This window comes from Symphodus melops (genome assembly GCF_947650265.1).
Source record: "Symphodus melops genome assembly, chromosome: 5".
NCBI lineage: Eukaryota > Metazoa > Chordata > Actinopteri > Labriformes > Labridae > Symphodus > Symphodus melops.
Window position 1 is genome coordinate 22,154,070 of NC_136695.1, and position 26,344 is coordinate 22,180,413.

A 26,344-nucleotide genomic window follows, 5' to 3' on the forward strand; every position below is an offset into this window, starting at 1 on the left:
AGAAGCCAAAAAGCCAACTGGATTCTTTTCTGCTTTATAAATATTAATAATCCAGCTTTTATTTCTCTCTTTGTTTGTCTACAAAGATTAAGTCTTTAAAAGAAACACTTAAAATTGAACACAAAGAACACAATGTCTCTCCATTCTGTCTGCCACTTATTCCTCTCTTGTGAAAGCTTTTCTTCTAACAAGCTATTCTCTCAAACTGTTCCCCAACACACCTTTATGTTGGCAATGATTAACCTGATGTGCTTATCCCCAGCCTCTCCTCAAAAGAACCACGCGTAAACTACGGCTGGGGAAATTAATTAGTAATGGAAGAAGCAGCACTGCCATGGCGAGACAGTGTGAATGGGGAGAGACAGAGGGAGACAGAAAGCAGAGTGGCAGATGTTGTCGATGGGATGACAGCAGCTGCAGAGACAAACAAACACCACCGGGGGTCATCAGACAAAAACAAATTCAACACAATCGGCATTCAGGCAAGTGAAGCAGAACAGAACTGTACACACACCACTGGGGGTAGAATGTGAGACAGCACAGATGCACTTTGACTGCAATACTTTTATCTAAAATCTGTTTGGAGTTGTTTAGCAGATTTTAAATTTTTTTAACGAGTCAGTCTGGATGTGATCACTTAGAATAATTCCCAGTTTAAAAAGTAAAAAAAAAAAAAATCTATCAAGTTTTATCCCTGAATTGTTACAACACATTTGATTTGTTTAAGTTTTAAGGTTATTTTATAGTGCAGCAACAACAATGCATTCATCTTTTGTTCATATATTCAAACAATCATTTATGAAACGTACTGAAAATAAGATATTGTCTCGTGATATTAGTTTGACATCTTCTCAACTGCACCTCAACACAAAGTTGGAGGACTTGACATTAATTGTCTCTGTAAAATGGCAGAATATGCAGGTTGCAGATCTATCATGAGGCAGGTGTTTAGGAGAGTGATGTGTCTGATTAAACCCATACACACTGTTAAACTTGCAGACATTTATTTATTGGCAACATTTTTTGATATATTTGCTCATATAGTGTTTGTTTGTTTATTTGTTGATTCCAATGTGACTTCATGATGATGATTGGTTGCAGGTTTATAGCTTTTAAGATGTCCTGCCCGTCTGAACAACCCGTTCGTCCAATAAAGGTCTAATACAGACGCATTTTATACATCATGCATCAAATGTTTTAGTAGGTCAAAATCATAAGCATAAACAGATTGGTGTAATCCTTCAATGTTTGTTATTCAAAAAGAAACACAAATGTGTTCTGTAATTTATTCTGTGGTGATTTTAAATGAAATGATTTTCCATTTTGGATGTCTTTCCAGAGGAGAACCAAGCAGAAGGTGGTGACTGACTTTGCCACAGTGAATAAAGGATCCTCTGCAGGAGCCAAACCCAGAGCTGCACTCAGACAGGTCCTGTTCAGTCAGGGTGTGTCAGAGAAGAACCCGACGTTTGAGGTATTATGTTGTCTCAAGCGCATTAAGCTACACGCTGACTTGTTGAGAAACAGTTGCTCTAATCATTAACGCACAATCCAACAAAACCTGTTGCATGACTTAATCTGCCCCATGGCGCACTTTTAAAAGCAACACAGATTTATGCTTCTTGTTAATTTACCTGTGCTTTTACTTTCTTATTCTCTTACCTTTGGTTTGGCACTCCTTGGCCCCAAAAACCTTGTCAGGAGCGAGGTCAGCTGGATCTGCTGAAGCAGGCTCTGACGACCTACGCTGTGCCGGCCAGTCTGAGGTGGAGGTGGGAGGAGGAGAATCAGGGAACAACACTGGAGAAGAGCTGGACAGATATAGTGCATTCTCATTCAGTAAGATGCCCTTATAGGATGAGTATTAAACATTTTAACAGTCAGAACGTTTGTAAAAGAGCCACAACTAACAATAAAGAATTAATGTGCACTCGAAGCATGATAAAGGCTTCTTTATGGCCTACAACAGGTTTAGGGGGGAGCTAAGTCTTCTTAGCTTGCTAACCATGCTAACACTTACACAACCAATTTCTAGATTCTGCTTCAATTGAGATCTTAATCACATAAATCTATACTTTAAATTAGATGTAAGTATGAATTCTGTGTAGGCCTACAGCTTTGTTTAAAAGTGTGTCTATTATAGGAATGAGCTACAAACTGAGGAAGACGGAGCAAGTATTGCTTTTAAGTTTAGCCCGATCCATTTAATACTTATTGTGTTTTTTCTGTAAAATACCTACAAAGAATATATTTTTCCACATCATTTTAATCTCTTTCTCTGCCTTGTTTTCATTTTCAGACAATGGCTAAGATGCAGAGACACCAGCAGGAGGCGCTGTGGGAGTTTGTTCACACTGAGCTCACCTACATCAACAAGCTAATTATCATCAGAGACGTAATATTCCATTCTTACATGCTACCTCATTTAAATCTTTATATTTCAGTGCTGAAAAGCTGTTTTCCACAGGATTTTAAACATATCTGTGTCTGCTCCCCACAGTTGGTCATTGCAGCTCTTGTCAACTTGCACCAGCATGGATTTCTCCAAGAGGTCAGTCTGTTGAGCATGCAGCCTCATTTAAAGTGGAAACACGTCTGCAAGACACACTCTTATTATGAGGCCTATTTTCCACTGTTCTGCATAACACTGACACGCATTGACTGACAAAAAGAGAACATCCGCTTTCGCTCATACAGAAAACAACATGAGTGGAAAATGAAGCACAACAATAGATTTCCATTGAGAAGACAAAATACCAGAAAGCAGGGGAGTTTAACTTTTAACACTTTAATTATTGTTTTGTTTTGACTTCCTCTTGTGACAGGTGACCCCTGAGGTCCTTTTCTCAAACCTCCCCTCTCTCATCATTGCACACCAGCTCTTTTGGCAGGGGGTGATCTATCCCATGTTACAGGAAGTCCGGGAGACAGGAAAGCCCTTTGACCCCATGAGGTTAGAGGCTGGCTGCCTGCAGGTATGAACTTAACGTCTGCAGCACACATGTTCAAAAGTGTTATGCTTGCCAGAAGGGGAAACTAGTTGAATTTTCTTAAGTGAAGAAGAGTGTAGATACACAACCAAAACCTACATCAAAGACAGATACTGCCCCTTTTTTTTATCTTCTGCGGCATCAGACTCTGACATATTGAGTTGAGCTATTAGAGTCTCTACATCTCCTTCAATTAAAGACTCTTTACAACTTTCTGCACACACAAAGTTTGAGTTACTCTGTAGAGTTCTTCTCTTTTGAAAAAAAAATCTCTTCCCAGTAAATACATGTACAGTAAATGGATGGAGGTTTTACACATGGTCATCATTAACCAGTCTTTTCTTTTTGTCCACAGTTCCATGAGCGTTTCTCCTGCTATCAATGTTACTGCTGGGAGGAGGAAAACAATCTGGAGCTCACACGCAGACTGATGGAGAGTAACCCTTACTTTCTCACTTACGTCCAGGTACACTATAGGCAGCAGACACCTTTTGTCTTTACAACATGCACTGTGCATGAACATGAACTCTCAGATGTAAGGAAGAAAACTCACAGTGGAAATTTTTTTGACCTTTAAACATGTACATCATTGATTCTGAGAGCAGCTGAATATAACTCAGTGTAAAGACCACAAATCCTGTTTTTAATTGCAGTCGGTGTGGTATGTGAAGTGTTCATAACTTGGGGGGCAACCTGTCATATTGTCACACCAACGTCTTCTCCAAATTATTGAGCCTTTACAGCAATTCAAAGGAATTTATGTTAAAAATCTGAAAAAAGGACATCTATAGGAACAGTGACTGTAAGACAAAAAGTCTGGCAGACCAGAAGACATTTTTTTTACTGCGTTAAAATATAATCATGGATCGCTTCAGTTGACAACACTGTCTTGTTTATAGACCAAGGACCTTTACTGTACATGTGTTTTATCGTCACTTTCTTTTTCACTTATGTCATAACACCACACTTGTCACCTTGAGTAGGAGTACAGTAATGTGTTCAACAAAACATCAAAGCCCACCAAGGACCCTTTGACGTGGAAAAGAAACTCAGTGGAGGTTTAAAGAGTCTATACCTGCAAGTCAAACAAAACAAAAACACTGGTGCTAGTTTTAGTTTGGGTAGACATTTCTCTCTCTCTCTCTCAGTTTTCTACCCTCCACTCTAATGTGTCAATGAGATCAGGAATGAAGTCCTGAAAACTGATCCGTTTTCATTGGGATGTATTTAGGTTGAAAACTTTCTACAGCAAGGATTATGGATTAACCAGAGTACCTGGAAAATTGTTAATGAAGAGAGATTTAATAGAACAGTTTCAGACATAGTTTAACAAAGCCATGAGCAAAACATTGAAAATGAATCATGAAACTATCAGCATCCCTGCATAGGGACGTCATGTAAAAAGAACTCCACTTTAAATCAAAACCACTGACCTGAGGCGATGTTCCTATGTTTCTGTCCTATCCAGTGGGTGGAGACTCACCCTCAGTGTGATCGGATGCGTCTCGGGGACATGCAGGCCAAACCCCATCAGAGGATCACAAAGTACCCTCTACTACTGAAAGCCGTGCTGAAAACTACCCATGATCCTCAAGTGCAGCACACACTTCGAGGCATGGTGAGAAACTTTTAAATTGTGAGGAATTAATTAATATGTTGAAATCTAGTACGTTACTGTCAAAGGATATCTTAGACTCAAAGCAATACAGTTTTTGCTGGGTTTGAATGTCTTGTTGGTCAAAGGATATGGCTAAAAGAAAGACTGCAGTACAATTTAAATTTGACCATCTTTCTCTTCCTTCTCTCCAGTTATCCAGTGTTAACAGCTTCTTGGAGAGTATCAACAACTACCTGAAGCTTAAAGATGAGGAACTGGCTCTCGCAATCTCAGCTCAGAGAGTGGAGGGATATGAGGTGGAAGGAATAAATGAAGAAATAGACAAGGTAAAATATGCCTACTTCTCACTTAATAACTCAAAACTACACCTTATTTCTTCATGAACAAGATTTTAAAAAGTTCACTAACCTCTTCTACAAACAAGCTTAGCAGCAGGTGTTGCACACAGACGAGGTCTGTTTTTTGACCTTGTTAACTCTGTGTTACCTTTTGGTAATACCATTTAAAAAAGGTGTTATTGTATGTTTTTGCTTGTCCTTTAGAGTAAATCCTGTCCTCTCGTTTTTGATTTGTAAATTGTTTTGTGTCTTTTTACTGTATTTGTTTGAGTTTCTAGATAACAAAAAGCTAACAATATAGTTTGTTATAACCTGACTTGATATGATACAACATAACACCATCGATACGATAAAATGAAAATAGACTCTGACACGGCACAATAGATAAAATAGCCTGAATACAATATAACACCATGCTATGCTCTGATAAAGTAAAACACAGTTACATCAATATTAAATACAATTACGAAACATGACAGTATGGTGTTGTATTAGAACATACTGTCTTTATGGGTATGGTTTGTTTTGGGCTGGACCGACAGCCTACAAGGACTCACATGACACAATGTTGTTTGCTCTTCTTCCTTAAAAATCATAGCTGCGAGGCAGGATCTTTAATCAGGACATATTACTACATTAAATTTGGCTATAATATTAATAATACTTAATATGTTTAGATATTGATGGTTACTCAAGAGTATTTTACTTGACAGTTAGTTCGTGAGATGTCCCAGTTTGACCTGACCTGCCCCATCAGAGGAGTGGGTACGGACGTGGTTCGTAAACTGCTGCTGGAGGAGAACCTGAAGATTCGCGGGAGAAAAGACAGCAAGGTGAGCAGAGGCAGTGCTCTCAGTAGCTGTTATCTGTTTTTTCAAAACCTTGTTGTCATTCCTTTTTTTAAAACATCTTGCGTTTCCTTGCATGTGGTTTTCAGCAGCTGGAAGTGGTGGCTCTGCTTTTCTCAGATGTTCTTCTAATGACCAAAGTCCAGAAGAAAGGAGAGCGGCTGAAGGTAGTTCGACCGCCTCTGGCCCTTGACAGAACATACTGCATACCATCAAAAGATGGCTGTGAGTAGGACTTTTACACAAAACAAAAAAAATAGAAGGTGGTTACGTTCTGTGCATATAACAGATCCCATAATCATTGATCCTCTCTCTTAGGTTCTTTTGTTCTTGTGGAAGTAGGCGAGCTTCAGAGTGCTATGAATGTCTACATATTAGCAGCCAGTACCCCCGAGAGCTGTTCCAAATGGGTCACCACCGTTCAGCAGGCAAAGGTGAAAATATGCATTTCTGTCAAAGCCCTTTAAGATAATGTTAATGGTCGAATATAAGAGGCTTGGCTCCAGAGATCTGTTGATGGATTTCCTCTTAAGAACTTTAGTCCAGTCTAAATTATACTTGAAACTATGGATGGATGATCATAAAACTGTGAAGTGATGTTCCAACACAAGAAGAGAATTGAATGATAGCCTGCTGAGGTTCCTGTACTAGTAAGATAAAATGAACTATTATTGGTGGGAAAAACATTGATTAGGCACTTTTTGTCAGCTTCAACACACTATATCAGAGCACACCACTGAAGTTATTTTATTTTTGCAGTCACTACATTATATGTTACATTTACCAGTATACTAGCTACCCCATCTTAGTAAGTCTCTGAGGCTGATACTGGTACTGGTGCCAGAGCAACTTTAAAATATGCAACCAAAGGGACTTTTTCGCAAGAGACTCCAACAGTACAGTACGCCTACAGTACGTTTTCAACATTTTATGAACTTTGTTGAGCTCTCTTGCGTGAAGTTACACCCTTACCACACTCTAGTTCATACAACCTTTTTCACTCTTGTTTCATCCTTCAGCCAACATTTGAGTTTCATCAGTCCATCACATTGTGTTCAATGCTAATTAGCAAACTTAAAAATGCTAGGATGTCCATCCTAGCTAACACTGCACAGGAATGTATACATTTAGCATTGTAGAACTGCTAGCTTGACAGAGGACTTGAAGCTTTATGACATCAAGCTATTATCTTGTTCATTTTTGAAAGCTTGACTTATTAGTTTTATTGTACATTTGTCAGGAGACACTGAGGAAACTGAGAGAGACAGAGTACATCAGACAACTGGAAAAATGGAAACTCCAGCAGCAGGAGGCCAAACTTGTTACAGACACTAAATTGGACTATTTGGAGACAGACGAACAACCTTTTACACAACCAAAAAGAGAGACTTTTGTGGATGAACTTACTGAGGAACTTATTATGCCCACAGTAGTAAATGGGATGTTGGCGTCCAAAGACGCAGATCAACACCGTGAATCTCCTAATAATGTGGCCACAAACAGCACTGGTGTGCCTATTGTGCAATCCCAGCCCTATGAAAACAACCATAAATTTTCTCTGAAGGGCTTTGCTGGTCAGCAACAACCAGTCAAAAGATATGAATGGATAGAAATGGGAGTAAGAGGAGATCAGTTTGGGATGGATCCTGAGGAGGAGTGGAAAATGGTTGAATCTAGGATGACAATGGAGGGAAGAGGGGTGGGTTTGAACCACAAGTTGCAATCTGCTCCAACTCTGGATCGTTTGCATCACAGTACTTCAGCTAACCCATCAAGATACAACCCAACAGGAACGCATACTTTCTTACTAGATGGATATCCAGATATTGACTACCCAATGGATGAAGAAACTTCTTCACATCCACCTTACCAACCGGCAGTTACCAGGGAGGGGCCTGAGTTTTTCAGACAACCAGAAGGAGGAACATCTACAAGGAGATACTCAGATTCTCAGTATGTAAAGCAGGACATAAGGAGGAAGGCCATGTTGAGTCCATCTGGAGATTTGCAAACCTCTCCAGGTCCTGGGGGTTTCCCCAAAAATTTGAAGTCACCTGGTTTACGGAGGAGGAGGCCGGCTAGCATCCATCAGGGCTCCTCCACTCAAATGTCTGGGCAGTTTTTCCAGGACTCTTCAAACAACTACTCTGACTCTGAGTACAACCAAAATATGAAGAGAAACTCCCTTCCTTGTGGCAATAGCCCAGATACACTGCGGGTGCTCAAGCTGGGCTCCCTAAAGCCTAACCAGGGGATGTTTTGGAACGTGCATGATAGAGTCTCTCCAGACCCACAAACATTTTCTGAACCTGAAGTAAACGCTTATGAAAAAAGGCCCACAATGAAAACCAAAAGGAGAGCCTCCATCCCTAACATAATCACTGAAGGAAGCAATGGACTTCATCACTCCAGTAGTCTGTTCTCACTTCCCCTTGCAGAGGATGCACAACTCCCACCCTCACCCCGATACGAACAAGCCTCCCCACTTGAGAATCTTCTGGAAAGAGCCAAAGACAGAAAGAGAGAAAGAGATGGATTAAGAAATCGATATTTAAAGGTGTCTCATTTGAGCTCAAGGAATCCTTCTCCTTCATATTCCACCACTCCGTCTCCACCACCCAGTGATGGCGACAGGGACACAGAGTGGGAGGAGGAGGTGGAGCTGATTAGACACAGACCCCTCACAGTGAGTCAGGGATGGAAAGAGCAACTGGTGGATGGGGACGACGATGATAAGAGGGTCAGGTGAGTACAGCAAAGCATGCAATTGCTGTTGTTTTAGAGAACTTCAAATTTACATTTCTTTATTTATTTTATTTTTTTATCCAACCCCAGAGATGACATTCTCACTCTTCAACTAATACAATACACCACCATCAGGGACACACATTTTCTAAGCATTAGACTAGTTCAGTATCCTAGCACACCACCACTCTAGAGTCCCATAATTGGGTTTTCCTAGACTATGATTAACTTGAGCACCTCAAGGGAATGAAATAAAATAGAACACATAGCTTGATCCCTAAAAGTTAAAGTTTACGATACAAAACATCAAACCTTTGAAAGGCCCAAGCTGTAGAAACAGAAACTGTTTTTATTATTTGGGTTGAGAACGAGACAGTCGCCAGTTCAAGTCGTGCTACAGAACAACTCTGGAAATAAGGCTGGCAGCTGGAGAGAGGCCAGTTCACCGTCTGAGCACTGCCGAGGTGCCATTGATATCATTGAGGCACCCAAACAGCCTCTGTTCAGCTCCCTCACCCTGACGTCTCTCCATAAATGCTGATCTGTAGGTTCTGCTTGTATTTCAGGCCTATGTATGTCTATAGCATGTTTTACAATAACTACAGAGTGAAAAGTTTAATCCTCCTGTCAAGATTGATATAGTATACCAAGTTAAATCAAAATGATAATAATTAACGACTAAGTACAGAAAAATGTATTAAACTGATGATTCAGCTCTAAAGGGATTCTTAAAGGTTCTGATTATTGCTGTAAGGCATAAAAAGGAAATAAAAATACAAAAAAAACATGTAAAAGCTAATGAGTGAAAATGGTAATAGGGTAAAAGGCACTTCCATTACAGAGAAGTCAAAGTGCTGAGTCCACAAGAATAGGTAACAGGTCACTGTGAAATATTCATTGCTCATACTGTACAGAACCACAATAACATTAGCTTACATACATAAGAGGGTGACTGGTGACAATGTTTCCAACGGAAACGGATCAAAGTGACACAGCCAAGCCCAGATACAAACTAAAACACAACAGTGGCGTTAGCAGCATTAGTACCAACAGCATAACCTGCACAACTATCTCCCCGCCTGACACGAACTAAGGTACATGGAAAGTTATGTACAAGATAATGATTTATTAATTAACAAATAAAAGACAGAACAAAGCAGTTCAACAAAAATTATATCAAAGGCTTCTTTTTTACGCTTCTTCTCTAATTATTGCAAACACTTAAAGACATTTTTGATTTACGAAATAATAAAAAGGCAAAGAAGAATAGATTCTTCTTGTTCTTTTAAATGAAGCACAGAGTTTATTCTCAGAGTTTTAGAGTTGAAGCTAATTGTCACTTTTAACAGTATCTGCTTCTCTCTGTAGTTTCAGTAAGAGATGGACTCCTCTCTTCTCCTCTTCTACTATCACAAAGCTTTATTACATAGTGTCTGTGTCATAGCTGATTATCCACCATACAGTGACAGTCTGCAGATCTTTTTTTTTTTTTAATTTAATGTGTTGAACATTTAGCTTCTTTTGCTTTAAATCACAGAAACAGTAAGCATGCTTTCCACTAGGCTGGTTATTTAAAATATTTGTTTCCACTTGATCTGGAAATGTATTTTTAAACTTTCAAATCTTTACTTCTGAGATGAGTTTTTCTTGATGAGTAGGCTGGTAATGGACCGGCTGCTCTGTAAGAATGGAAACTTACTGAACCCTGTTTTTAATATCTCTGAGTTCCAATCCTAAAGTCCTGAATAACATGAGCATAAGCATTGGAAATAGATTCACAAATAGCAGAATTAATACATTTTCAGCTAAGTTGAATGCTGCCACAATAAGGTATATGCATCAGGACATTACATAGGTTGAATGTTTTTTTTGTAATTTTGCTTTCTGAAATACTATCGAAGGAGTATTAATTACTATATTTTGCTTTCTGATATTGATTTTTATACTTTAATGGTTTATTAATAGAATGTGGTCGATGTAGTACAAAGGAATCTTAACGTCTATAGTATTACGTTGTAGTGAGTTCTTGCATAGAAGATGTTCAAAGACAAACCATTGTGAATGTGCTTTCCTCTCATTCTTTAGTGTTATCTTCACGGACGGTGTAAATGTGGACTGGTCAGGTTGGTGCTTTGATGACGATGAAGTCATGGATCATTTACAACCCGGAGGCGAGGGGCTTCTTGAGGGCATTAGTCGATCTTTGGCATTTTGGGATCTTCATAAATCTTCCGAGCAAGACGACGGGGAGGTCAGCCAGGTGTAACCCTCCCACTGCACTACACAGTCCTGAAGCACTAAGTGGATTAAGAGCTAGACTTCTAACCAACAAGCAAAAATGCAGTCCATGAATGTGAAGTACAGGCGAGTGGCACAAGGACAGCAGGAGTTTTTATTTTTAATCTGAGCACAAAAACGACTATCTTGCCATCAAACATTCGACCTGGACTTGTAGCCTAAAATAATGATTATGTGTTTTTATTGTACTATGATTCTTTGTCAGTATTTTCTGTAAATATAGTAACAAATATATTTTTATATAAATGTCAGTATGTTATTTATATCTGTATGTATTTCCTCCACTTGTTGGCCTGAAAGCTTTGATTGTATAAAATGGACGAAATTAAAACAGCTTTATTTCTTGCAAATATCCTTTATTTTTTTATTTACAAACAGTTTAATATTTAGAAACAATTACAACTCCGGTAAGTGAAAACTAAACATGGTTTTAAACAACAATGGTACTGCTACAGTGTATGCTCTTAAAATAGCTCAATTTACAAAAATCTGTGCAAACTTAAGTCTCCCAACATTTTGCAGGCATGAAAAGAAAGATCTCACTTCTGAGGTGCGCTACTTTTCAGTTTACAAATGTGTCTCTACTTTTTTCCTTGGCTCCTTTCTCTCTCCTCCTGCTGATTGGAAGCTGTATGAACGATCGTCTCCAGTGCTGGGTACTGAAAGATCCTTTTCCTCTGCAGGGGAAAAATTGTAACAATGAGAAACAATGGGTTTGCTTCAAACAATAAGGAATACAAAAATGCATTTATGCATGTTTTATGCATTGTTTTTTTTTTGTTTTTTTGGGCTGTTTTCCATCATGTTTTCAAAACACAAAAAGCATAATTTTCCTTAATTCAATATTTTTAATCTTCCATTTAAAACAGAATTTAAATATAAGAAATAATGAGTTTGTAACCTGAAATAATTCCATTAAAATTTCCAACTAGACAAACCGGTTAAAGTTAGAGTTTTTGAATGATCATTCTCTTCACATTATTTGAAGTACAGTAGATCTTTACCCTTTGGTGGTTTTTGTACATTTGGGCCAAAATCAGCAGCAGAACAAGCAGGAGCAAGCTGAGAGCGACGATGGCGGCGATATTTGGTGAGGCAGCTGCAGAGTTTTCTCCAGTCAGGCCACCTTTGGAATAAAACAACAAAAAAAAACAGTCAGAAAGAGACATAACACATCACATTCTTAGCATACGGGAAAGCTGGAGGAGAGCACTTACTCGTTAGTTGACGGTGATGTGTTACATTTCCCAAGATGCCCTCTTTCCCGTAGAAACGGCAAACCCATTCACCCTGGTTATCCTCAGACATCTTGTCTAAAATAAGAGTCTTGCCTTTCTTGACAGTCCCAAGTGACTGCGTGCCGTTAAGACTGTAGACCACATGAACCCATTCATAGTCGGTGACTTCGCTCGTGTCCGTCAGCTGGCACGTGAGAGTCACTGACCCTTTTTTCTTTGACACAACGCTGCTTTCAACTAAAAGAAGAATAAGACAACATAATTTATATTTAATGTGACATTGATTTTGTTTTTCTAAGTAGGCCTGAATGCAATCAATGAAAGCTTACTTTTTGCAACGACGAGCTGCATAATTCGAGTCAACTTTTGTCCTTCAGTGGTTGCAGAACATTTATACCGTCCTTCATCCTCAAACTTAACCTCTTTTAAACTGGCAGATATATCCCAGGGCGTCTGGGAAGATGGTGAGGCTGGAGAGAAAGTAGTGGGGAGATCACCTGCAACAGGTTTGAAAAGGGACCTCGGTTTCAGTTTCTCCCAGACTGAGCTGGAGAGATTTAATCCAGAGGACAACACACAGGGGAGGTTAACCTCAGATCCCACAGCAGAATACAGTTTAGTATTGTCTGTGGATGGTTTGAGGATTCCTGAAAGAGGAAAAAAAGAGCTGTTAAATAAATGACTCCAACTATTTAATTTCTGAAGAACTGTCAGATTTATTTGGCTAAGAATCATACCCTTCACAGTCAGAGTTGAGGAAACTCGTTGTTCTTTTCCTTTGTACCCCATGACACAGGTCCAGTTTCCAGCTACTCTCCAATTTGCCTCTGCCGTCACAACCTGTTCAGGTGTGTTTCTGATAGAGGTAATTTCAGTCTGAGGTACAAATGGACTGTTGTTCAGAGTCCATCCCACACTGGCTCCACGAGGCCAAGGATTCACATTACAGCTGATAGAAACATCCTCCCCCCACATGGAAACCAATGGAGAAATGGTCACTGTAAAAGATTCAAATGCAGATGAGTGTATTGACATTAGCTAATTATCTAAACAGTCTCCCATTGCCTGACACACACGTCTTTTTGTCATTTATATTATTTGTATTATGCAGCTTAGAGTTGTAAATGCATTCCTCACTCTGTCGCTGGTTTTATCTCTGTTCTACTATATTTAATAATTTTTCAGTAGTTACTGTTGTGATAATAAAATACTATAATCACTGAACAATTTTTTGTTAAAATTTTTGGAGTGGACAGTCAAAACATCTCAAATCTGTGTTTCTGTGTCTTTACCTTTAATAATTCTGAGCATGACCTCATTTAGGATCTTTTGGTCTCCTTGTCTGCAGGAGTAAAATCCTCCATCCTCTTCCCTCACACTGTTGATTTGAAGACTGTAGTCGCCTCTTTCAAACCGGGTGTTGGGTAATAGTGCACGTTGGGTTCCTTTCTGTGTCCAGCCAGCGCCCCAGTACTGCATACCGCTCCTTTGCATTCTCCAAACTGTGCTGTGGACAGAGCTGTCGCAAACAAAACAGTGTCATTAGTATATAGATCAACATTAGTTTGAACTAGAAGGATGGTAGACAGCAAAACGGGGAGTCAGGGATTTTTTTGTATTTTAAACTTGACAAGAGGGAATTGAGAAGCGGAGACTGCTGACAGCATCTTTAGAAAATAATATGGCTTTCTTCGACAATATCTGGTCATCCTTTTTGCAATACCTTGAACTCTGATTCCTCTTTACTTCGACAAACAGTTCCTCCTGTACCCCTCATATCACTTTATAAGGTTGTTAATTCATTATCGTCGTCCAAGTTAACCATGTGTAGTATTTTTGTCTCTTACAGCTGTTTTCTAATTTATCTCCTTTTTTTTTTGTTCAATTATTATATAAATAAAAATAAATAAAAGGGAAGCAGAGACTGCAAACAAAATCTGTCTTACTCAGTTTTGGCTTTGCTCCAGATGATGGAAAGAGGAACGGAGAAAGGGACGCTGCATTTGCAGGGTAGTAAAGCATTTGAGCCTGCTTCAGCAAACACCTCAGTTACTTCACACTGAGCACCTGTAGAAGAAAAGTGAAGACAAAAATCACTTGATGATGAGCATGTTTAACCTCACAAATAAACATTCACAAGTCCATCGTATTACCAAAAAAAAAGTGGTACAAAAATAAAGATGTACCTTTCATTAAACAGGTAATCATCCCAAAGATTAAAAACTCCAACCACATCTTTGTGTTGTTTTACTTCGTTCCTCACTTGAACCTCTCTCTGCTTTGTTCTCCACTCTATCTCTCTTTCAGCTTGATGTGTTCTCTGTTGTGCTTTCAGGTTGATTTGGTTTTTATGTAAGCCGTGGGTGCTTATAGGAGTGGAGAAGTTTCTCTTCTGATCATGTGATTTCTGGCTTTGTTGTGGTCTGTCAGTGTCATCTTGGAAACTGTAAGAAAGAGATGTAAACACGGGGACCCACTTCCTCCCACGGATTCTCTCTGAATTGCTCCGTTCCCTTTCTCGTATGAAATACTTTTTGTCACAGTATGTAACCTGTTTCAATGTGCAAGGACAACATACTGCATGAGTACCATGTAAAGTAGGATATTGTGTATTTACACTTCAAAATAAAATTCCATTGTAAGATGCTTCTTTGCTAAATGTGTAGTAAACAACATCCACTCAATAATGTAAATGCTGTTGACTTAAAAATGAGCAAACACAAATATTGTTGTTTGCCAATAACTCAATGAGCTTTCAAGGAAGCTGTAGTTGCTGCTTTGAAACTGAGATGGCAAAAATGCGGACGCAAAAAACAACCCATCACTCCCTCGTCACTGCCAGTCATTTACGTTCACAAGCTTCTGATGAAGCACAGTTCTCAGCGTAATCATCATCCTCAGCAGTATGACGAGAATGAGGCAGTTAGTATGGTTTCTTGTTCTGATAGATACATGTATTCATGAGAGTGAATCATCTCCTCCATGCTCTCTTTTCACTTCTTTGGTTTCCTCTACATAAACAGCTACAATTATCATCACATAAGAAACAGGCCTACGTTGCCTCTCAGTATTCTAGTAAAGCCTATCTCGCTCCAATGACGAGCAAAGCCAATGCAGATTATTGTAAATGCGATTACAGATTTAATTTCAATAAAACATGTTACATTTAGTGAATATTTAGAGACGCTACATTTACCTTTCAGGAACGTATATCGACTGCACAAGCTTGAGTATTTCTAAAACAAGATATAACTGATAACTGAACTGATTACTGATATAAATAAAAAGCAAACTGTGAAGACTTTTGTATGTAGTGTATGTTTTTAGGTTGTCATGCCCACATACCAAAGATGCAGATTGGCTGCAGTAAAATTGGCCCCAAATGTTGTGTTGTGTATGGCCCCTTTCTAATAAACTCATAAATCATATTGTAGTGAGACTGTTTCGGTAATTAGCTGTCAGTGAACTAACATGCACCTGAAGCCTTTACAGTGACCGCCTCTCCATCTCTTTCCATATGGGTTAGGATGTTTCTATCATCTGTAACGTGATTCCTTGGCCTTTTGGAGCTAATATGGTACAAAAGCCCATTTATACCACTGACTGAAATTACCTTCATCGTACAGACACCTGAACAGGTTGTGAGGGAAAAGGCAATTCAACACACTTGTGAAAGGCAAATAAATAAAAAATCTTTCCAACTGATGTTTGCAATTTTCAACAAAGTGAAATCTTGTTAAGAGTGTAAATTACAGATAGACACAGATTGATTGTCACATACTGTAGATATAAAGATGGGCCTCTCTCTTGATATGCGTAGGTGAAAACATAGAGCTTTTTTTCTTGATCTTTTAGAAACATTTTCTCTGCATGATAGCAGCCATGTGACTGCTGGGGGCTGGATACTTTAAGTCTTTTCATGTCCCCGCAGAACTTCCTCCTCACACCAGCCAGCAAATTTAAATCTTTGTCAAACTTTTGAAGCACAGCTTTGGGGGCACATGTGTGTCATTGTTTGAGGTGGTCTTTCCTCAAACTGATGTTTAGTCATCTCCACTGTATCTGAATATGAGGTGAAAGTATGCAAAGGAAAGTGCCCCTCACATGGAAACTATTGAGCTTTGAGCTTGAGGGAATGCAAAAGATCATGTTAATGAGGATGATCTTGGAAAATAGTCAAATCAGACTTCTTTTTCTTTAGAATAGATTATAATGAGTCGTTTTTTCCTTTGTCAAGCTCTCATTGTATCTTGACACAGACAGTTTTTCAGTTGGCTGTTCACGTTTGAAAAAGGCAACTCTCCATTAATATTAGACTTTGTGAATGATTTTAATCAAGCTGCGGTTTCATTTTAATTTCTGATGTGATTTTATCAGAGTATTCTGGTCTACTTGTGTAGGTGATGACATATAATGTTCCACTGAGTTTTACTGGCAGAGGAAGCAGAGCACAGATAAAAAAAAAAAAAAAAACAATGCTCTGAATTTTCTAAATGTGAATTCAGCATTTTTATCAGCTCAGTGCTGCATGGAAATATGAGTTTGATGAGAAAGCACTTTGCATTACTTGTAAATATTTATATTGGAAATTGTGATGTGAGAATATAGCCTATACTGCATCCTTATCTTTTAGTAAATGTAAAGGCTCCATTTCATTGCATGTACTGTGCATAGTTTTTTTTTCTTGCAGCATAATCTCTAACATTACATTTAAGATAGTAAATAAGTAACTTCGGATCCAAAGCCAACTGGACCAAGATCTTCAACCAGTCCAGTCCAGTCCAGTTGAATTTGAATCAAACTTTGAATTTACCCTGGCTTGGATGACTGAGAACCTACACAGACATAAATTAACAACTCTTCTCTGTACAGGTCACTGCATTGTTTTGTTTTGTTTTGTTGAATGGAATCTCATGTTTAAAAATGGTTCATCTAGTTCTCAATTTCCAAAGCCTTAGCCTATGACGTATTCTTAGCAAAAATGAAAATACACAAAGATAGCACTTGTTTATTTCACAACAAAATATTCCATCCAGTTCTTTACAACAGTAAGACTGAAAGTATCAGTTTGTGTGCAGAGACAGAGGAGAGAGACAGAGAGAGAGAGAGGGAGAGAGAGAGAGAGAGAGAGAGAGAGAGAGAGAGAGAGAGAGAGGAGAGAGAGAGAGAGAGAGAGAGAGAGAGAGAGAGAGAGAGAGAGAGGGAGGGGGAAAGGGAGAGGCCAGGCTGTTTTTACTCAAAGACAAGTTGAAACAGAAACAATACAAACTTTGTATTAATTTGATTCTGAGTCTGGCAAAATTCTTTATACACAAAAATAGATTTTTAAAGTCATCTCCCAATTTTGTCTCCTTTCTGAATGATTTCAAACTGTATCACAAGTCCTTAAAACTAATTAATGGGGGGGGAAAAGCAAAGTTGATATGATGTTTTTCTTTTCAGTTCAGACCTCATTTATTATTTCTTTAAGACTGTCATTTAATTTCTCTATTTCGAAATGAAGTGCTAAATATTGACAATTGTAAAATGTTTCATATTAACGTTGCAATTTCATGTACTTGTTTTCTACGTTTGTACTAAAAGAAACGTTTAATAAAGTTTTGGGGGGAAAAAAACAAACAAACAAAAAAACCCAAGATGAGATGAGACAGAATCTCACTTCCGAATGTGCTGTAATATATTACAAAGATTTAAGAGAGGCTTTTCTTTGATCACATTAATGATAAATATCCCGAGTTTAGACGTTTCTCACGATCATCAGAAACTTCTCATTTAAAATTCAAATTTTTCCTTTTCAGGCACAATTTCGATTGATTTTGCACTCCGTTGCCGCTAACTCCCCCTAGCGGTTAGATGGGGTTATGAAAAGTCTCCCGACAATACGGTAAAGCGCTATGCATTGTGGGACACAGAGTAAGATGGAAGCGGCCACAAGGAACATGTTGAAGCCTCAATAATAACAGTAATAATAAAAAACATACTCTGTAAATCCAGGCGTACGATCAGAATTAATGTTTGCTCGGTGTCATTGAAGGAGAGTCTCTTAGCTCACGGTTGCTGCAGGACGTTGAAACAGGTAACCTTCATAAACTGCCTTTTAAAGTAGCACAAGCTAAGGCTAGGGGTCAATGAAAAGATACACGACAAGCTGATGTCAAGAATAATCGACCATTTATTTCCTGATAAGTAACCACATGATACTGAAAACTGTTTTTTTTCTACTGTAGATAATTTGGAAGATGTTTGGACTTGGAGGGTTTCTGAAAGCTGGAGGATCCATCTGTCAGTCTGCAGGGACTCTGCTGCACTTATCCAGGGCCATCTCTACTAGTAAGTGTTGCTTTCAATGTGCTGCTCGAACCTGTGTGCCTTTGACTTTAATATTACCGGAGCAGCATTTGTTGTCGTTGTTTTGAACAGCAGTAGTAGGCCACTTTAAAAATCCAATAAGAGCGCATGTTATTAAGAACTCTGTGAGTTTCTGTAAGTACAGAAAGCAGTAGCCTACAATAAATACAGATGGTCACGTAAGATCAGTAGATGCACATAAATCAATTAGTAAGGTCTCTAAAGCCTCTTTATCTTGATTATTGCTTGTTTATTTTCATTAGAAACAATGTTTAGTCAGTAATATATTATTTCTGCTTCAGCTCCTGTTGACATTGATAAAAAAAATCACTGAAAGCAGAAATAACGTCACATTTGACAAGGTGGAACTTTAAATATAAAATGCTTGCCATCTTTTTGTTGACTGTTTAATAAATGTAATACTTGTATTTGTAACAGCACTCCGTGTGATGCACGGACAATGACATCAAACTTTGAACTCTCTTCAGGTACATGCTGCCAGATCAGGATGCATGCCATCCCTGAGCCAAAGAAGGTGGACAGGTGGACTGAAAAGAGAAGCATGTTCGGAGTTTATGACAACATAGGCATCTTAGGTAAGTGTTTCCAACCAGTATCAAACTATTACGAGACTTTGCCCTCTTTTTAAACTTATTTCTTTGAATAAACATAGATGAAGTGTCTTGAGATTCAAATGATTCTCATGTCATTAGTGGAGTTGGTACGATACCAACACATGCCATGAGAGTGGCTGGAAAAACTGATTACAGAGAAAAACAATGTGTAAGCAGAGAGTCTAATGTTAATCAGAGGCAACATTTGTTTCTAGATATGTCTATTGGAGCTCTTCCTTAGTTATAACTTACATTCACAACGTACTATATAATCGAAGAAAGCTCAGGGGTCAAGATATACTAGGTTGATAACCATCATATGAAACTGAAAAAGGTTAGTAGTATACAGCTTTAAACAGGAAGAAAGTAAATAAATTCCAGACACCTTAAAATCAAATGCTCAGATGTTCTTGCTATTTTTGTTTACTGTTTTTGCACCAGGACTAATTCCTTGTAAATATTCTTGGCAATAAAAACAGATTCTGAGTCTGCTTCTGATTCTCTGCTGGGTTTTGATCTTAAGTCCAATCCATAAACTTCGACAAAGTGCTTTCCCCACATTACCACGTTTTTACTACTGATGTCATCGCTTTCTGTCTGCAGGCGACTTTAAGGCTCATCCCAAAGATCTCGTCCTTGCGCCCTGCTGGCTGAAGGCTTTTAAAGGCAATGAATTGCAGCGTCTGATCAGGAAGAAGAAGATGGTGGGAGACAGAATGATGTCCTTGGACCGACACAACTTGGAGAAGAGGATTAAATTCCTCTACAGACGCTTCAACCGCTACGGCAAACATCGCTAAAGTCGAACACAGACTTCTAAGAAATACCTTTGACCTGCATAAAAGGACTGCTGGAGACCCGTTTAGTGTTTTCATGTTAGAAACGTGTTGTTTATTTTCAATTTGTCTCAGTTATGTAATTCAAATATAAATTCATACGATTCTACTCCCTTTGATTGATTGGTCATATTGTTCAGACAAACACCAACATCATATAAAAACTTCAAAAACATTGAAGAAATACACTGACAGCCAAGATAATCATTGCTTTTAATGAATACTTTAGTAGTTTTGTTTAAATATCTCAGAGTGAAGAAACTACAACTCCTAGAGTTCCAAGGTCAGCAATGAAGATCAGACTGAAGGAACCATTTAAATAGATTAATGCGGATTTTGCATAATCTTGGTTAACAGTACAGTTAAAGTTTCTTAGTAAATCCATTTTGAAAGCATTTATTGATATTAGTGTCAGTATTGTTATCAATTAGGACTTGCATATTGTAAACAAAGCACATGGATGTAAAGTCTCATGTCTTCTACAGAAAGACCTCCCTTGTATTTCATACCTTAGTTTAGTGACCATGGGAGCATATCCCCACATATGCCAGGAGTTTATTGAAGCCAGGAGCCCACCTTGGTTTATGTTTAGGTCAGGTTCTGAAATACACTGCCTGGAATGTACAGAGTTTCTGTCAAGTTTCTGTCATCTTTTTGTGTTTTTATTGTATGGGACGAAGCTGACCTCAGCCTCCAAATATGCCAGAAAATAAATCTGAGTAGTCATGAGATGATAAAAACAGGAGGATTTGTCTATTTTTGCTTTTTAATGTAAACAACTACCCCCCCCTCCCCCCTCCAAAAAAAAAAGTAATGCTCTAAATGATCCAAACATTGTGCAAACACTGGCCAGAAATTTCAGTGTGTGTAGCATTAAAAAAGACTCCTCCAGTCTTAATTGTCCTGAGACTTTTACCTGTTTTAAAATATTGATTTCTGCCTCTTTAACACACACATACACTAAAGAATGATTAAAAAACAGGAATTTAAATAAATGGCCATAGGACTAATACAAGGATGATAGCAGCAAGAAATGTGAAACCGTGGAAGCAGTCGGGGACGTGTAGTCTATCGGGATAATTCCAGGCAGGCAGTGAGGAAACAGTCGAGTCAACACTGTAGAGCATCCACTGTACCGCAGTGTCTTCCTGCCGCCCTATCCGACACAGAGCTGCAGTACTGCAAAGTGTGAGAGGAGAGAGGTGGGGGGATGGGAGGGGGGGGTACCGCACTGTCGTTACGAGTCCAAGTGGAGGAGGGAAGGAGGAGAGACGCATTATTGCAGTAGCCTACAGAGCCACAGCACTTTGCACAAGACGGAGAGAAAGAGAGGAGGGGGGTGACCGAAATCTGAGACAGCTGATTTCACATGACTGGACTTTTCTTTTTCTTTACCCTCACCTTTATTTTGAAATTGCGTTAGCCAGAGGCTTTCAGTAGAAGCAACGAAAACAAACCAGCCAATCAGCTCCGCATCTCTGTCAGGACTCGGCATTATTCTGAGGAGCAGTCCTGCAGGAGTCAAAACATCCGTGGATTTTCTCTTGAGTGGATTATCATATAGAAGTACTTTTCTTCTTCACTTCCTGGTCTCCGGTACATAATTACCTACTCGTTTCCATGCATCGGTATTGCGGTACTTTGCTGACGACTTGCAGTAGCCTATAAATGCATCACTAGAAGATTGGCTCCACTGCGCCACGACCCCCCCATCTTCTTTATACTGTCAGCACAGCACTTTCATCACTTTGCTCTTTGAAAATTTAGACTTTTATTTGCACCATTGCCTGAAAATCCCAGTCTCTCTCTTTTCTCCACAATCTTGCAGTTTTTTCCTCTTCTCTTTATTGCACTTCGGAACCTCCCTCTCCAGCCCGTCACCCCTCCTCCTCCTCCGCTTCTGCCGTGAGTCACTTCAAACAGCTGCATAGAAGATGTGAGTATTCATGCGGTGATTTTTCCCTTTAACAAATTGCGAAATCTCTTTCAGACTGCTCCTTGTAATTGAACATTTTAACCATCTTATTTTCAGTTGATGTTTTCCCTTCCCCAGTGGTAGAAGTCCGAAACTGAACTGATTTTTTCAGCTTGATTGTTTTTGCTGACGCAAGTGAAATTTTCCGTCACAGCATCACTGAATAATGTATTCAAAGGTTGACTGCTGCCTCTCCACAGACTTACATAGACTTAAACTGAAGCCACAAAGTAAAACTGAGTTGTTTAAGATTATTTTACTCTTGGCTATATTTTTTGCTGTTACTTAGTCAGAGATTAAGGCAACCATCATCATCACCTGCAGAGAATTAAACAACTTTAATGGTAAATACATGATGCTTCAGACATTGTTTTGTCCCACAGTCACTGTAAATTGTCCTCCAGGAGTCACTAGCTCTGCTCCCCTGAGAAGCTTCTTGAGCGTGTTTGCTCACTCTGCAACCTCATGTAGTCTACTCATTCCTCTCCCCCTCCTAAATTAACCATTTCCCTTTTTTTTGCTCATCACTTCCCAGACTTACTTTTTTTTTTTTTAAATTATGTTCCACCTATATAGCTTCTCCTCTTGTTTCCCCCATTTTCTTTCAAATCCTCCCTTCTGTTTTACCAATAGTGAGTTTTATCTTTCGAGCTCCTCATCTGTGGCCTGGATTTTCTTTGTTCCTATTTCAGTTTCTTGCTCATTGACCCCTTTTCTTTCACCACCACCTGCTCATTTCTCCCCGTCTTTCCTCCCTCCTTTACTTCACCATTTCCACCCTCCCGTGCATAGACAAGCGTGTTTATCGTTTGCTTTGCACTGATTTCATTCTGGATTATGTAACGGTTAACACGTCTTTGAGTTTTGAAAAAATCTTTGCCTTTTTTTATCTGATTCATCTGATTTGTCTGATTAAAGTTAAGTGCTTACTACCATTAACATACTACCTTTAACATTATTAGAATATTAATGGATATCCTGTACGCTGATGTTAATCCTTTTATGCTCTATCTCAGGTCTGCCCCTGATGCTGCACCAGCTGGAGCCCCTGGCGCTCCAGGAGCCCCAGGCCCAGATGGAGCCCCTGGCGGTGGACCGCCAGCTCCACCCAACACCAGCAGCAACCGCAGGCTACAGCAGACACAGGCCCAAGTTGAGGAGGTGAGCTGGACTGTGCCAGACTGAGATTCTGAACCAGAGTTTGATGTTACACCATTTAAATATTAATATTAAAATGTATAGACTGAAATGAACAGTGACAGGAGACAAACAAGCACGTAGAGATGATGATGTGTGTTCTCTTCTATTATCCTTTTGATATGCTCTGCTGGAATTTCCTAATGCAATGAAGCTACACATTTACTCTCATTTATGATATATAACCTCAGAATAACCCTTTTTTTGTCCCCTCCTGTGCCAAATGCTCTCTCATCCTCGCCCCTATGTTCTAGGTGGTGGATATCATGCGGGTGAATGTGGACAAAGTTTTGGAAAGGGACCAGAAGCTCTCAGAGCTGGATGACAGAGCGGACGCTCTCCAAGCCGGAGCCTCCCAGTTTGAAAGCTGCGCAGCCAAGCTAAAGAACAAGTACTGGTGGAAGAACTGCAAGGTGGGCACATTAGTGAGGCTCCATTAATCAGATTGTTGTTACTGAAAGATGCTCTTAATGGAGCCTGAAAGAAGGATACTTCTTTTAGCTTATGCAGTGTTATCGTATCTTAGAGATTTAAAATGTAAATGACACTTGGAGTAATTGAAATGAAAATAAGTATGAACAAGATCCCACACTCTTTTATTTAACAGCATATACACACATATAACACATTTCATGCTGAGGTGAGCCGAGGAAAACGTACTGAAGCCATTCATCTGTTAATGAGCTGCTGTGGAAGTATGAACAGATGCTTTAGAGATTGTCAGAAATGCCCCTTACAGTATATGCAATACCCAAGACATTATAACATAACTGAAGCATAACACATGCAAAGAACCCAGTGCTTCCTTTTCTTTAGATGTATCTCTATTTAAAGTCTACGTATAGTAACACTACATCTTTGATTCCTTTATACAAGTAGTTCACTATATATTACTTCTTTTTTGCTGCAGATGATGATCATGATGGGTATCATTGGAGTCATTGTGGTTGGAATCATATTCTGTGAGTAGAATCTTGTTTTATATTGATGATAATTTAATGCCAATACTGATGTGTGTACTGATGGACAGACTGACAGTTCATACAGAAGTAGTCTCATGAAGTGATCGTGTTAGTTAAAGAACAGATGATTAGACGTGTTTTCTATGGTTTTGTCCCTCAGGAGAAGAGGAATGTGATTTAAACATAAAGAACAGTATCTTTTGTTTAGGGAGATATATTGTATGTAAAGTTGGTTTGTCAGTATACATGACTGTTGATGTGTGAGCCATGTTTAATTAGCAGGAAATAAGCAGATTTTTCTTTCCAGCCATCTTACTACTCCTCTGATTTAAATTAATCATGACTTGATAAAAAAGCAGTTTGATGACGACTTGAAAGCACGACATTAGAAGTAGAGCTCAGCTGACTGGTCTTGTTTTGCCTGGAGTGATATATGGTCAGATCCATTAGACTAATGACCTCCTCTCCCTCTCCTTCATTGGCAGTGTACTTCTTCTACTGAGCTCAACCCATCAGAACAGATGGATACGGACTTAAGAAAGAGAGGGAAGAGAGAAAAAAAGAAACCCAAGTGTCCCCTGCTATCCGTCCTCTCCTTCCTCTCGCCACACAGTCTTCCATCAAACCATCCTGCACTTAAACATGACAGCAGTGTCTCTAGGTGTCTCAGCTCTCTTTGTCCCTCCCTTCTTGTTCTTCTGCTGGTTTGGTCTTCGCTCACTCTCTCTCGTCTCTGCACCTCATGTATTATTAAAGGACGCAGCAGGCCGAGGGAATGGGGAGAAAGAAAGGGAAGGAGGGATAGAGAAAAATGTTGTGACACAGGAACACACGAGGCTGAACAAAGCTACGGGGGAAATGTACAATGTACAGAAGGTGAGTGTGTGCAGGGGGAAAAAAACTAAACAAGTGTTTGCGGTCCTTTTTACTCCAAATACGCCAAAGCTTGTCCATGTTTCCCTTTTTGAAAGTCCTACATTTGTAAATTGATACCAAACTAACACACTCCTTCTGTCACAACTGCTAGCATCATTACTGACAAACAGTCCTGTTAGAATAAGAGTATGGACATGTTTTTGTGTGTGTATTTGTGAACCAATCATCATAGATGATAGCATTTGTTACATTTAACTGATTGCTTTATTTCTGATGTTTTCCCCTACCTAACTCTCTTAGTCACTCTATTTCAGATAAATAATAGAGAGAGAGAGAGAGAAAGAAAAAAAAGCAAGGAGACCGTAGAAGAGAAAAAATAAGATGTGTTTTAGGGAAAGATAGAAACAATAATGCATCCTTTTATTCCTTTAAAAAGAGGACACACTCGATACTGGACTCATAAGACTTCATGATAAAGTAGATGTTTCTAAACTATGCTTTATTTCTGGCATAGTAACATGCACAGTAAGACAAACAGCCACTAACAGACAATCTCCTGTGTTCATGAGGAAGAGAGTTAGGTCTCTAAACTCTGACTTCAGCAGAGTCACAGCCATAGACAGATGAATGTGTCGGTCACATTTTATGAACAGGTTCACTTATTTTGAAAGTTGTGCAGGCAAACGCATTTGTTTGATTGTTGAGTTGTCTTGATCTTCATAATGAAAGGAAATGGGAGGAAGTACATGACTTAAGAAACCCAGAACCTCACCCACATCAACACAGACTCACCTGTCATTTGCAGTGTATCAGTCAAAATGAGGTGTTTGTTTCGAACTTGCATGGCAAACGGTGTCAATAGTTTTGCCTCTTTGTGTGACCTGTGTATCTGCCATTTCTGAATCTAACTGCCGATTGTATATTTTCTTTCGTTAGTGGTCTAAAGGGCCTGTGTATATGTCTTTCTGATCGGATGATTACTGCTTATGCAATGCAATGATGCTCAAGAGTTTGCCAAATTTTGTTTAATTCACTTATTTTGGAAAGAAAAAAAACTATTCAGAGACTGCAAAAAAACTGCTACTGTAGTGAACTGTTAAAATCATGTAGTATTGTATGGGTAGAAAAGTAGTAGTAGACTACGCTCCTTCAAATCTGTTGATAAATTCTTTCAGGGGTTTTTGGGGAAGGGTGTTGGACTTCAAGGAAAGATTTTCTTCTCTTAGAAGTGATTATAAGTTGATTAATGTGCAAAATGCACTAATGCATAATTGTAGCAGTTCCATAATTATCTGATGATACTGTGCAACGATATCATGAGGTAATTACCGGATATGAGAACAACTTTTGTGAATTACAACCTGAAATGAAATAAGAGATGCAATCGGATTTGCGAGAAAAATAACGACAAATGCATGCTTACCACTTTTGCTGATGCAAATAAATGAATCACCAATAGAG

The 26,344-nt window shown here is 39.0% G+C and overlaps 4 protein-coding genes across 5 annotated transcripts; 3 read left to right on the top strand and 1 right to left on the bottom strand.

Moving 5' to 3' along the window:
- Window positions 1-314: 314 nt before the first annotated feature.
- plekhg6 (pleckstrin homology domain containing, family G (with RhoGef domain) member 6) lies at window positions 315-11,110 on the top strand (the record flags this gene model as incomplete). Its single annotated transcript, XM_079343964.1, has 14 exons — window positions 315-482; window positions 1,340-1,474; window positions 1,702-1,839; window positions 2,300-2,395; window positions 2,501-2,551; window positions 2,826-2,975; window positions 3,346-3,456; window positions 4,459-4,608; window positions 4,800-4,934; window positions 5,660-5,779; window positions 5,887-6,019; window positions 6,113-6,228; window positions 7,035-8,539; window positions 10,625-11,110. The coding sequence occupies 14 exons, from the start codon at window positions 315-317 to the stop codon at window positions 10,803-10,805; spliced, it is 3,189 nt and encodes a 1,062-aa protein (XP_079200090.1). The 3' UTR covers window positions 10,806-11,110.
- A 169-nt stretch (window positions 11,111-11,279) lies between these two features.
- lag3 (lymphocyte activating 3) lies at window positions 11,280-14,505 on the bottom strand. Its single transcript, XM_079343946.1, has 8 exons — window positions 14,262-14,505; window positions 14,022-14,142; window positions 13,368-13,594; window positions 12,813-13,073; window positions 12,405-12,722; window positions 12,055-12,312; window positions 11,842-11,963; window positions 11,280-11,514 (listed from the first exon to the last, which is right to left on the bottom strand). Exons 1-8 carry the CDS (start codon window positions 14,308-14,310, stop codon window positions 11,419-11,421), a joined length of 1,452 nt encoding a protein of 483 aa, XP_079200072.1. The 5' UTR covers window positions 14,311-14,505; the 3' UTR covers window positions 11,280-11,418.
- Window positions 14,506-17,950: 3,445 nt separating this feature from the next.
- Window positions 17,951-19,980, top strand: mrpl51 (mitochondrial ribosomal protein L51). Its single transcript, XM_079344014.1, has 4 exons — window positions 17,951-18,151; window positions 18,303-18,405; window positions 18,912-19,019; window positions 19,641-19,980. Exons 2-4 carry the CDS (start codon window positions 18,315-18,317, stop codon window positions 19,835-19,837), a joined length of 396 nt encoding a protein of 131 aa, XP_079200140.1. The 5' UTR covers window positions 17,951-18,151; window positions 18,303-18,314; the 3' UTR covers window positions 19,838-19,980.
- Window positions 19,981-21,099: 1,119 nt separating this feature from the next.
- Window positions 21,100-26,344, top strand: vamp1b (vesicle associated membrane protein 1b). 2 transcript variants are annotated; one of them, XM_079343911.1, is made up of 6 exons: window positions 21,100-21,469; window positions 21,702-21,809; window positions 22,865-23,009; window positions 23,300-23,458; window positions 23,956-24,007; window positions 24,493-26,344. In XM_079343911.1, coding segments are annotated over exons 2-6 (375 nt in total). In that variant the 5' UTR covers window positions 21,100-21,469; window positions 21,702-21,807; the 3' UTR covers window positions 24,510-26,344. The 2 variants fall into 2 exon arrangements, with proteins under 2 accessions (XP_079200037.1, XP_079200036.1); XM_079343910.1 differs by having other exon boundaries at window positions 21,100-21,809.

What these genes read in the sequence shown, in the direction of transcription:
- lag3 (XM_079343946.1), bottom strand. Translation starts at nt 14,310, where the DNA reads ATGTGGTTGGAGTTTTTAATCTTTGGGATGATTACCTGTTTAATGAAA. An exon ending in TGGAGCAAAGCCAAAACTGA is followed by an intron (nt 13,595 to 14,021) that starts GTAAGACAGATT and finishes TGTTTGCGACAG; the next exon opens with CTCTGTCCACAGCACAGTTT. An exon ending in CATGCTCAGAATTATTAAAG is followed by an intron (nt 13,074 to 13,367) that starts GTAAAGACACAG and finishes AATCTTTTACAG; the next exon opens with TGACCATTTCTCCATTGGTT.
- mrpl51 (XM_079344014.1), top strand. Translation starts at nt 18,315, where the DNA reads ATGTTTGGACTTGGAGGGTTTCTGAAAGCTGGAGGATCCATCTGTCAG. An exon ending in ATCCAGGGCCATCTCTACTA is followed by an intron (nt 18,406 to 18,911) that starts GTAAGTGTTGCT and finishes AACTCTCTTCAG; the next exon opens with GTACATGCTGCCAGATCAGG. An exon ending in TGACAACATAGGCATCTTAG is followed by an intron (nt 19,020 to 19,640) that starts GTAAGTGTTTCC and finishes TTCTGTCTGCAG; the next exon opens with GCGACTTTAAGGCTCATCCC.
- vamp1b (XM_079343910.1), top strand. An exon ending in CACAGGCCCAAGTTGAGGAG is followed by an intron (nt 23,010 to 23,299) that starts GTGAGCTGGACT and finishes CCTATGTTCTAG; the next exon opens with GTGGTGGATATCATGCGGGT. An exon ending in ACTGGTGGAAGAACTGCAAG is followed by an intron (nt 23,459 to 23,955) that starts GTGGGCACATTA and finishes TTTTTGCTGCAG; the next exon opens with ATGATGATCATGATGGGTAT.